General features: G+C 43.0%; 1 protein-coding gene across 9 annotated transcripts in view; it reads right to left on the reverse strand.

The window, feature by feature from the left end:
- Positions 1–12681, reverse strand: part of SLC6A6 (solute carrier family 6 member 6) — a 58732-nt gene that overhangs the window by 31420 nt on the left and 14631 nt on the right. For all 9 annotated transcript variants that reach the window (XM_075158850.1, XM_075158855.1, XM_075158852.1 and 6 more), the window contains 2 exons: positions 2738–2977; positions 2005–2139 (listed from right to left, as the gene is read on the reverse strand). In XM_075158850.1, the coding sequence (XP_075014951.1) occupies positions 2005–2139; positions 2738–2977 (375 nt within the window). The remainder of the gene's footprint in view (positions 1–2004; positions 2140–2737; positions 2978–12681) is intronic.

A 12681-nucleotide genomic window follows, 5' to 3' on the forward strand; every position in this document is an offset into this window, starting at 1 on the left:
AGGTCTGCAGGACGTCTACCCAATTTAACACTAACCTGGCTATTTCAAGTTTTATTAAAAGGAAAACAAGGCATCACACTTTGCTTATTTGAGAGCTACACCATCTCCCATCTTAGGTACCTGCTTGGGCAACATCATTCTCACCACACTGTCCCCCAAGCCAGCTTCCTTGGAGGCAGCTCGGCTGGGCAGCCCCTGCACCACTCACACTTATCGACTGGCTTGGCTCAGCCTAGGGGCAAAAAAAAAGACAGTTCTTGAATGAGTTAAAAAGGAAAATTCCAAAGCTATCAATGTGAAAGCTGCTGTTTCTGCCCCAATTTCACTTGTGCAAAGGAAGCATGATATTTGTAGCTGTTATGGTTAATTAGATCAATGTTTAACTCTGCTATCAATATTTGACGATAAAAAATGTTCCCTGTTTGTTTTTATAAGCAGGGTCATGGGCAGATAAGGGCGAGTCCTACACAACTTCAGGAGGTGGCGGAATGCTATTCTGGTGGAGGCTTTAATTAAATACCACAACTGTTCTCCTGAGTCTGGTATCTCTCTCCTAGTTCGGCAGTTTAGCTCCACCAGCAGATGCATGTTATGTCTTAACTAAGAAGCAGTCACTATTTTTTTAAGTACAAAATGAAAGGACTCTGAAAAGTCCTCTTTACTGAAAACCTTTTAGCTCCAAAAAGCTTACAAAGTTTGCCATTTAGGAATAACAGGGAAAAAAAAGAGATTTCCTTTAAAAACTCAGAGCAGTCTCTTACAAGAGGATGGAAAGCCTATGAGGTTCCCTTTAACATCACTCTGATGGCTACCCCAGCACCTGGGATACCTGCCTCATATTTTATAGTTTCAAACCTTACTGCAACAAGTCTTTACCACCAGAGATTATTTTTATACCTATGCCAGGCGAAAACAACCAGAGCAAGTGCTATTTATTCTGTACAGCTGCATCTCATTCAGGATATACAGCTAGTCACATTATTAGAGCTACAATTTCTCTTTATGGATGCCTGGGAGATGGTTATTTAAACAAGGAACATTCCTTCCTCCTCCTCCTCAAAAAAAAAGGCTTCATACAAGTGGGAGGAGGAGGAAGAAAATGGAGCTAAAGCAGCACAATTACATCAACTTCAGCAGCGTTCTGAGTATTAGGTGGGAGAGTGAGCCACAGAGAAAGCCCTCACTTCTGCCTGGGGTGACATGGGGGAGAGAGATGCCTGGAACAGTGACGGTGGCAAAGCTAGAGACACGTCACCATGAAGTGCCCACTCTTTCCAAATGGGATTTGAAGAGTGCTGCTCTGTTTAGTGTAATTATTCCAAATTATTCTGCCTGTGCTGTCTGGCTATGGAGGGTAATCTCTACACGAGATAGGCATCCTCGGTAATTTTTCTAACCTGTCTTTGATTTTTCATTCTAGATAACTTCCAGAGTGGCATTCATGTAATTCCTGTGAGCATGAGTGATTCTTCATTTGCTAGCAAAGGCCCTTGAATAACACCAGGCCAACATGCCTGTTTGCCAGGACCTGCTCAGTTATGACAAAAGTCCCATTCCTAGTCCTACCCAAAATGCTGTCCAGGTTTTGGCTGTATCAGTAACAGAGGGATGATGCCAAAGCTAAGCTTTCACATGGCAGAAGGAGTTTGATTTCCAGACCAGAATAATATTTTGAAGATGCTTTCACTAAGGCCATGTAAAAGACTCTAGCTTTCCAAAAAAACACCTTCTCTGGTACCTGCGAACAAAATTGCCTTTTTAAGGCATAATATGCAATTTCTTTCTTGCTTATCGGCAGTTCTGCCGGTTAACAAGATGATAGTATCAAAATCAATACTTTACTTTGTCCTTCAGACTCTCCGACTTCTACCTTTCCAGGAACCAATATCATACCCTCAATTACTACAGCAAATAGCTGAATTAACGGACATGAGGGGAACGGTGTTGCTGCACATGGTTTACAGAGGTGTCTTTAATCAGTAAAGCACAAGAAGATGTACTAACCAGTGAAAATAGGGCAGATCTTTTCCCAGCATGTAATTCCACCTTCAGAGGTATACTGTCCTAGCACCACCTCCAGGAAAAACACGGGAAGACCTCCCCCAAACAGGAAAATGAAATAAGGTATAAGAAATGCACCTGTTGAGAAAATGTAACAGTACAAAATTGAGATGAAGTCAGTGACTTTACAGAAGATAGTCTAAAAAGTGTTAATGGACATATATAAACAAACATACATATTTGATACTTTAATATCAGTATACAATAATCTTATTCTGGGATATTTTTGCACATATTCAAACCCTGCAAGTGGGTCTATGAAGCTGGAAAGGGCATTTTTTTACCTTTTTAACATGAAAATCTGCAATAACAATGGGGTTATGCACACAACAGTTTCACGTGGCTCAGAATGCTCTTACCCTGAAATCCACTGGTCTGAAATCCTACTGGTCTATATTAACAGCATACCTTTCGGATAAAACTCAGACTCAATTGTAGCAGAAGTAAAAGAGCAGAAAAGGTTCAGTAATATAAAATTCTAAATTGCTATTGTTTTTCCCTAATTAAGTTTTAACAAAAACTGTTAAGTAATGAAACAATCTCTCCCAAAGACTGGTGAAGGAGGCAGAAAACAGATGTGCAATTATTCTTTTTAAAAATTGGATGAAGGCGCTGAAAAATAGTAAGCGTAAGGCAGACAAATTGATTCATAAGAATGAAATAAAGAAATACTCACCTCCGCCATTTTTGTAGCAGAGATACGGAAACCGCCAGACATTGCCTAAACCAATAAATCCACCAGCCACGGACAGCAGAAAGTCAATCTTGCTCGCCCACTTCTCCCGCTGGGGCGGCTTTCCTTCTGCCTCATCCTCAGGCCGTGTCCCCGGGCTCTTGCCGGGGGAAGGTTTGAGGATGTCCTTGTGGAAATCTTTCAAGCACTGAAGCTTTTCCTTTGTTGCCATATTTCTGCTTTCTACATAGAAAAACAGAAAACACCCTGGGTTTATTAAACAGAATTTACTGGTAAAGCTCTCTAACACTGGAAGAACTGTTTGACCAAACCCAGTTCCATAAAAACCAGGGCTATTTATCAAGCTGAGATATGAAAATACATCTGCTGCCTTCACTGACCAGGGGAGACAAACCACACCTGGACTCTGCGGTCACCTCTCTGCAGCCAATGCAATGTAGGGGATAGCAAAGGTTTGACACTGCTGCCTACCTGCTGGCTGCAGACGAAAGGTATATAAAGAGTGCACACTGCATCGGCATCAGCAAATGGTGTTACTGAGCAAGTGTCTCATGCGGTTGCCATGCCCATAATAAGGTACAAATCACTGCATCTGATTCCTTCTCAAACATTTAAGTGAAATACAGCAGAATAGTAAATCTCACCTTTCCAGATAAAACCCGTTCCTCTATTTCCCAATAACCTGAACCATCCTGTATCATTTACTGCCTGCAATTTCCTTTCCCTGAAGTATTATAAAGCTTTCAGAAAATTATACATTCATAAAAACTGGAATGGAAAGTCATTTGTCCTAATCAACCTGCAGGAACTGAAGGAATCTTTTCAGTTTATTCCATTTTCATAACTGCACTGTTTTCCCTTGACATCAATAAAGGGACAAAAATAAACCTTTATATTCAATTATTGTCTTATACGCACTTATGTAATTGAACAGTCTGCCAAGAATGATGGCTCCTTAGTTAATTAAAAAGCCAGTGGCATGAGTCACCTGATGCAAAACCCAAAGCATATTAAATCATAGCTCGTTTTATAGTTTATATATATAATTTATGATGCTCAAAAATCATAGATTGTGTAAAAATAACAACAGAAAGAATTACTCTAACAAGTGCCTTTTTATCCAGGATTTCCTAATGAAAACAGTTCAGGAATAACTTGTAGCTTTTATGTTACATCAGATTTCAGGCACATGAGGCCAATTCATTCCCCACATAACTCAAGTGACTTTAGCTGGATCTGACCAGTTATTTTTGCATAGTGTTTTGATACTGAAAAGCACGTGAAATTTTCACCAGAACCAGGCAAACCAGCAAGTTTATTCCAGACCACAACCATTCCCTGCTTGTACATGTCATTATGGGTGCACAGTCATAAAAAAATCATGCTAGAGATTATGCCATTTGATAGCTGCAAGCCTCCCTCGTACCTGCTTGCTGTTTTTGATCTCTAACCTGATTTAGCTTGTGGCAGTGACCTGAAACCTGAGCTGACATTAGCTCTGCAGGAAGTTTTTAATCCAAACATGATTTTGAGATAGATATGCATCACTGTGCCCGTAAATCTTTCCATCGACTACGGAAAGTTTCAGAAGGCTAACATTTTTGCAAACCACAGCAGCTCGATATTTGCCCCACTGACATATTGGTGGCCTTTGCAGTAACAGTTATTGCGACAGCAGTTGCCTATCAGGTCATGATCTAAAAAGGGACTTCATTCTTCGCAATGCTAATCATTATGACTTTCTACTGTTTTTTAAAAAAGGCCACCGCTGACCGCACAGAGGGGATTGAGCAACTGCAATACCTCCTTGTCAACAGCAGAGAGAGCTCATAGAAGGAGAAAGTTAATCACAGGGTGACGGGTCATCACCACCCACTGGAGGGGTATGAGGGCAGGACACATATTCCTCTAAAATACCTCCTATTGGTCGCTGTTAGAGACATGGTATGAGATAAAGTAGTTCAGTAACTGAATAAAAATGGTAGGGCCGGCTCTATAACAGCCTTTAGGCACCTAGTTGCTTCAGGGAATTAATTCACAACAGCTAACTCGTGTTCCTAGTATCATGCATGGAGATTAATGGACGTGCCTCCGAGAGGGATTCACAGTAACCTTAACCTCCCTGGGACATCCGCATCTCACTCCAAGCCCCAAACAGGTACCACCCTGCATCATCCCCTGGAGTCATCTCTTGGGGGAGAAAAAAAAACCCAGTAGGTGCAACCGCTTTTCTTCAAAGAGGTACCTACAAGGTGGCTAATGTCCTGCTCTCACTGCAACAGCAACCGGGCATGGAGAAAGTCCAATTTCACTTTCTTTTGGAATTTGTGCTGCTTGAATCCCCATCTTTAATCTTGCAGGAGAATGTCATAATCATCAGGCAACAGGCTATTCTGGGCTGAGGAATGGAGGGCATTTGGACTGTCTCCCACGGAAGCTGTTCTTCACAGGGGTTACTGAAATACTCATCAACAGAGGAAGAAAGTGTGCAAGAGAGAGTGTCTCACACCTAGTGTTTAGGGAACACTCTTGTTTTTGCGACAATTTTTTGGTGAACTGCTGGGACAGCCATAAACTGCTTAACAGGGCACAGAGATATATACATTTTTAGATCTTTGCAGGATTAAGATTTGAAATAGGAGCTTAACTGCTCCCCACGGGGACTGGTACTGGAAATACCCCGAAACAGAACACTGGGCACACAGGAAACATTTATGTCAAGAAAATGAGGGGACCTACGGACATTAGCCACCTCTGAAATGAAAAACTCTTCCAGGATTGCAATTTTTTGCAATCTACTTTTATATTGCGACACAGAGTTCTTTATTTTTCTGCCAGCTCTAATCTTCTTGCCTGCGGATTTACGTTGACCCAGGTGTTACTCAGTTCTATCCAGAATTTGCAAGCCTGACCAATTGATTACATTCTGTAAACCCTAACTCTTCCAGGGACAAGGAGATCACCCTGTGGTTTGTCCTAATTACCCACACGAAGTGTGAAACGGTGCCTTTTCAGACTCCTACTTCTTAACTGCATGGGACTGCATTTTAAAAAGGGATTTCTAATTTGTCTTAAGACACCCCAAATTAATGGCCATGCTTGAAAACCTAATTACTGAGTGTAAATTTTGTTTTGGCCTTAGCTGGAGTGTGAAGATGGATCGTGATCTTTCCCTTAGCCCACAAATGACAAATCCTCAAGGTCACGCTTGCTTTTGGGGTGGCCGTTTCGCTGTACGGGTGCCAGGAGATGGACCACCACAAGTTTGTTGCTAGTCACCAGCTCTCGCTAGGGGGGCAGGGTACAGTACCTACCCAACGCTCGCACAAAATCAGTAACAGCCCACTTCTACTGGGTATCTCTTATCTAGTCTTGCTAAAATCCCGATTGTGTTTCGAGGGCCGGCAGCTGTGGCTGGCAGGCACGTACCGTCGACCAATACCATAGGAATTGACGCTAAGTGGCCACCTGGGACTGCGGTCCCAGCCCATGTCACGTTCAAGGGATGTCAGATTTATCCCCCTTTGCTGCCAACCATTGGTGTCCACCCAGCCATTCCCAATTACAGGAACTGTCTACAAAGGCTGCAAGGGTGGGGGGTACGGGCGATTCTCCTTGGCGAAGAAAAGCCAAGAAAATCAAGTTTGTTTAGTGAAAGGCATTGTCTTTTTCCTTAATGGGGTTGGAGTTTCATTTCCTTTAGTTATGTCCCACTGGGTGAGGTTAAAATGGCTCTTAAGGGAAATAGTCTGACAGAGATGCTGAAACAATATGTTGTCACCGCCCAGGTCAGAACCAGAGAATAATAGGTTATTTTTACTGTATCACTTAGTGGGGATGGTATCCGAGATCTAAGTCCATCAGATTCCCCCAAGGAAATATATTGTAAGAAAATGCTCTTACAACCACATAGTCCAAAAGGAGCAATCCAAGTCTGAGACGCATGTCTGCCTCCCGGAGACACATGTCTGCCTTCCAGGAGCCACATCTGCCTGCAAGAGTACCCCCTCCAGGAAGCTTCGGATGGCCCCAGGAAGCTCTGGCTTCATCTGATGAACTCGATATGGATAAATAAAAAGCAGCAGAGAAGCCATTTACAGTGTGCTACTAGGCTGAGTAGTACAGCTACAGCTTGACCCGAAAGCAAGGGCAGAAAGAATCCAGATGGGGCCGCGCCCGGCCCAGGATCTGCTCCCACGTACAGTGGTACAAACCCTAATTAACTGAGGATGAAGTTATTGATTGTCAAATCGATGCTGGTAAAACATGGAAAAATAGAACAAGGGAGCAAGCGTGGGCTCTTTCTGCTTCTCAAGCATCTGCTCCCTGGTGCGGCCAGGAGCACCTCAAGGGCTCCTCTCCTTCTGCAGGAGAACCACGCATCTGTCCCTTGCGCCTGGTGCACAAAGTTCCTCATTTTGAAATAGCCCCTGCGATAACCCAAACTCTCTTGCTGCTCCCCGTGACTGATTAGTCTTTGGCGCACAGCTCAAAATACCAAAAGATTAGCCATAAGCAGAGAGCTTTCGCAGCCAACCCAGCTCGGGCCATGTACTGTGCTACAGTATCTTTGCACGTACAGCCTGCACCTCAGATAACCCATACCCTTTAAAAAATACTGGCACTGAAATGTAATCCTTCATAACATGCGAAAAATGAGGGGTAGGGGAAGGGGGAGGCACTGGGCAGAGGGATCAGACGATGAGAGATGCAGATGGGGGATGGCCACCAGTGTGGACAGGACCTGCTGGTTGTCAGAACAGACACAACTCACATTGCTGCTGAACCACTGACTTTTTTTGGCAGACAACCCACAGATTACACATCTGAAAATACACTGTTCAATTTCTGCTTTGGGATTACAGTAATGATCCGCTCCAAGCTTCTTATGGCCAGAGACAGGCGACCAACGCAAGGTAACACCTTCCAGGAGAAGCCCTGAGGACAAACTCATTGTGGATGCTACCTCACTTAATAATCTTTAAAAATCAAGCCTTCAAAACAATGGTTTTCCAAATGCTGATGGAAACACGAAAATCAAAGTCTGCCTGTACATGCAGATATGCATATGTAAATATTTACGCATGCTAAAATGCATGTCCTGTCTTGCATCTGAAGATCAGAAACCACAGCAAAGGAGCTACTTCTTTTTTGGTCAACGCATATAAACTTTGAATAGGGATTCAACATACTGAATTGGTGACTAGAATCGTAACTGAACATTTGTTTTCTAGCTCCTTCTTCCATCAGAAAACTAAAAGCAAAGTACATACTCAGAGCGCCTCTGACCTTGATGGGAATGCTGCCTGAGGAATGACTGTACTGATTTTACGGACTATTTTTGCAGCATGATGTGTACCACCACTACTTCTGCTTTCAAGGACCCTTTTCGACTAAGTTCAGCCCGTGCAGACTGTATGTCTTGAGCTTCTCAGTGCTCTCTCCTCCTGTTCTGTCTCAACGGCTTTTGAAAGACATCTGTTTATTACATTATAATTAATTTTTCTAACCCTGCTTAAGCTCACTGCCTCTTTAGACATTACCATCTCTCTTCTTTTTCTGCCATTTTTTTCTTTTGTTTCTTGGAAATCAAAGTCAACCTCCCTTAAAAAATTGAGCTTTCCTAGATCTGCTAATCTATTTGTGGATTGGTTCTTAATTATTATCATTTTATATTCATATTCATTAATATTTTAAAATTAGCTGCCCTAATTGCTGGATCAGAGCTGCTCTTCATGTAAGCAGCTTCCACTCTCATTGAGAGCAATGGAAAAGCTGCTATTGATTTCAACAGTAGTAGGATCAGGTCCCAAATAAAACTGCATTTATTATGTTTGGCTCATTTCCTAGGATTACTTGGAACTTTGAAAGCTGTAATTCTTGATGTTGACAGCTTTCCCTCCCTCCCGGAGCAGTGTGGTTAAGCCAATCAATACATAATTAAAATAAACAGCCCCTTGATCAAACTTACGGCTTTAGTGCAAGTCTTTCTGATCTGTAGAAGAAAAAGCCTTTATGTTTGGCAGCCCTCGAGGCCACACCAGTATCCAAAGAGCACCTGACTTCATTTATCGTCCTTAACTCATATCCAAGTTCTTTCTGTTTCACTGAACAAGATGCCTACATTTTCTGAAAAATAATACCGCTCCTTTTATTGCACAGATTGCCTCTCCTTTTTAAAAATGCCTCTAAAAATTCCCTGAACTACATCTCACTGTTCTCTCTGTCTTTAACGGACTCCTCTTTTTCTCATTACTTTTCCCTGGGTATGGGTAGTTATTTAAACATATATCCACTTGTCCTTTCTTCTTTCTCAGTTTTCCCTCCAACTTTCGCTATCTCCTTTCTCACTTGTTTCCTTTTCTTTCACTACTACGCTTTTTTTAGTCTTCTATGATTCACTGAAAAATCTGCTACTGAAAATTTTCTAGGAGCAAAATGCATTCCTTTATAAAGCTGAAGTCTATTCTGAAAGGAAAGCCCAGGGCTTAATGCAATTTCTTTTTCATCAGTTGTGGTCTGGACAAAAGCTATCTTTTTTCCCCACATGCTTTTTTCTCGCTGGTGTTTCCATTCATGCTCTTCAAATGCTTCAAATAGGTACCGTGTCATAGTGCAGAGCTGTTATAAAATCCTGCATCTTTGCTCAGATTTCAGCAGCAGAAAATCTGCAGTCACGTAATACTCTAGATGCTCATTTTGTTCTACTTACTTATGTGAAAGAACAAGGCAGTTACAACTAACCCAGAACAGCAGGAAATTAAAAACTCCCTTCCCATTGTGTGGGGTGGAAAGGTGGAGAACGAATACCCACAAACTCCAACGGGTTTCAGAGGGAACATGACCCTGACCCTAAACACAGGGGCTGAAGTGAAGATGATGCTTCCCAGTCTCAGAAGGAGGGAGCCTGATTCCCCAGGGAGATGGCCTGGGGCATCCCTGGCCTCTGCAGCGGTCAGCGAGGAAGAGCATGGGATGCAGCGAAGCAGAGGACTGGCACACTGTGTCACACTGGTTACAACTCCATCCTACTGAAATCCTCTGTGGGCACAGCGTCTCCTGTATCCCAGTGAGAAACTAAGCGTCCTGCACCAGAGAGCCGTGGTCCTCCTGCTCTGTCCCCTCCTCAAAGAAGAAAGGCCAAGGGTGACTCTTGCAAAGAGGACCACAAGGAAGGAGAGCGTGAAAACAAGGGTTGGCGGAGGCAGGGAGAATGAAGGGGAGCTGCTCATCCTTTGTACACTGTACTGGCAATTACGTGCAGCAGAACATCCAGTTAACACTTGGTTTTGTCCACGTGAAGCCAACTGCTGACCTAATTTAATGCCTCTGGGTGTGCCAGCTAACGGCCTCATGACTGTCAATAGGCTGGAAAGAAGCACCAGCTCCCTGCTAGTTCCCTGCATACTCCCTCCGCTGTACCAGCTCTCCCACTGTGAAAATAAAAAAACATTAATCCACTGGGTGACACCACCTCTCGAGGTCTTTTAAGAGAGGGCCCTTAACAAAATGCAGGAGTACATCCAAGTCGCGTGGCAAGGTGATGGCTTTCCAAGAGAGATGGGCATTGTCAAAGAAGGTTCAATGAGCTGTGCACATCCTCAACTCTTCAACCACCTTGTATCCTCCAGTTATACAACGTTTGACTAAAGGAACAAGCATTTTTGTATTTTGTTTTCGATTCTGAAGGTCTGCTGTTTGGATTGCAATTCTCTAATAAGTCTTGGTGTCAATTAAATTAGTTCTACTGCCACAAATAAACCACATCAAAATCTGTAAGTGATGTCCCTCATCCTGCTATAAAAACCTTAAAAGCCCACAAAGCTTATGAACTTGAATAGTCAGTGGCGTGCACTGTGCCTATTGAATTTTTTGCATGTGATTAATAACGTATTGATTCTATGTGACACATCTGCAAGGCACTTACAACACGTGTTAATGTCAGACAGCAATCTCCATGCTATAATAACCGAGCAGTGCCCCAGTGCAGGGAAGAGAAACAATGAAGTAGCCATTTAGTGAAGCAAATGTGCAATAAAATGCATGAATTCATTATTTCACAGTAATTTTTTCTTGGAGATAAATCATTCCTGACCCTCACCTGTTTTTTCAACTCATTCTAAATTTAGCCTTAAATTTACTGAGTTTACCAATGCTAGTGTTCAGGGCTTTCTCTTAATTGAAGATTACTGTACTTTTTCAGTGTGTTTTCCAGCTAAGTAAAAACCAGATATATGTATAAGATTACATGGTTTTGGAAAAACAAGTGGAGTTTTCCCTACCCACTAACGGCTTTGATCAGCTCTGTAACCAGGCTGTTGCCATACCTGCCTGGGCCACCTCCACACAGACAGAGTCGTGTTTTTATTGCTTCTATCCATTCATCTTAATTTAAACAATAACTGAGGACAGATTTCTATCCCACCTGTGGCAGCTGTTTAAACATGTCATACAGTACCTTATTCCCACAAATCTAGATCCCAACACCATCGGTGGAGGAGAACAATCCTCTTTCTTCTTCTTCGTTCCTGTGCCCCATCTGCATAACACCTAATTTTTTTTCTAAAATACATTAATGGAAGGAAGAGTTGTGCAACACAGCACCATGCGTGGAAAACGGCCAGCCACCCTGTACCAGGAAAACAGCCATTACCTGCACGCGATCAGCAGTATTAGCCCCATTACAGGGCTATGAAGTCTGAGAAGGTTACGAAGCCCTGAGGACAGAGCCATGAGCTCTAAAACTTAATGATAAGAGTGAGCTACTTTTGATTTCAGTCTTGACTTCTCCTTCATGCTGACAGTAATTATCAGCAAAAATATGAGTCAGTGATGGAAATGAGCTGTAGACTTTTAAGACGTGGAGCTAACGTGGAGCAACCACCCTGGCCGCTGCACCGCGGTATGCGGGTGACTACAGTGCTCGGCCGGGGCACCACTGCTCTCAGGCCTTCAGCCATCAGAGATCTCCTGAGGACCCTGAGGTTTAACTTACTGTTGTTGTTTTCTTTCTTTCAAGAAAAAAAAAATGGAACAGAAACTTTAAGCCTATGAAGTTTCACACAGGAAATGAAATCGAAACTACTGATATGGCAGAGCAAAACGGAGCACGGGGGGTTTCTGCAGAGGATGTGCTAAAAGAAGAAGTGGCAAGGTTGATGAACAAGCTCACAGAGAGCGCAACTGCAAAACAGGTTAGTGAACTGTAGACTTTCACACACACAAAAAAAGCGAAGCTGTGTAGACACTATGGCATTTATTTGCTTTCACGCAGCTGGTGCCAGGTGCTGGCTTGCACTGGCATTTTTTATTTAATCCCAGAACAGCCTTGGCTCGGTCTGCAGCTCCGTCCTCTGAGCTCCTGGCTGGCCAGGCACTCACTGTGCTCCTGGAGGGCATTTCAGAAGGAACACCACTATGTCCTACAAGCCTCTCAATGGGCATTACGTGATAAAAAATCACAAATTTCTGATCACTGCCCATCTGTTTTGAAGGTCTGAGTTGGAAGTAAAACCTTTGGTATTGACCACTAAACCAACATGCTTTTAAAGATCTCATGATTCAGGCCGATTCCCAGAGGTGTATTTTCAGTTCGCTTTCGCCACAGACCTCTGACATCAGCTTTCATATACCGAGAGCTGCGCTCATTTTTATGTCAAGAGATAGGAAAACCAAACAGCGCCAGAACAAATACTTCACTTCTCCAAGGAAACTAACATATAAACCACTTCTGCATACCACAGTCTGCAAAGTGCAGCGCACACACCAAGCACAAACAAAACCCTGATCCCACACACTACTTGGACAAAAGCCCCACCGAATTCCCTCCGGAATCGCTGCCTCCAAAGAGAATTTCATAAGAGCAAGGCTGATTCCAATAGAAGAAACAAGTATCTGCAGTCCTACCTTTATACCAGTGTCAATCC

Source organism: Calonectris borealis, chromosome 10 (assembly GCF_964195595.1).
Source record: "Calonectris borealis chromosome 10, bCalBor7.hap1.2, whole genome shotgun sequence".
NCBI classification, from domain to species: domain Eukaryota; kingdom Metazoa; phylum Chordata; class Aves; order Procellariiformes; family Procellariidae; genus Calonectris; species Calonectris borealis.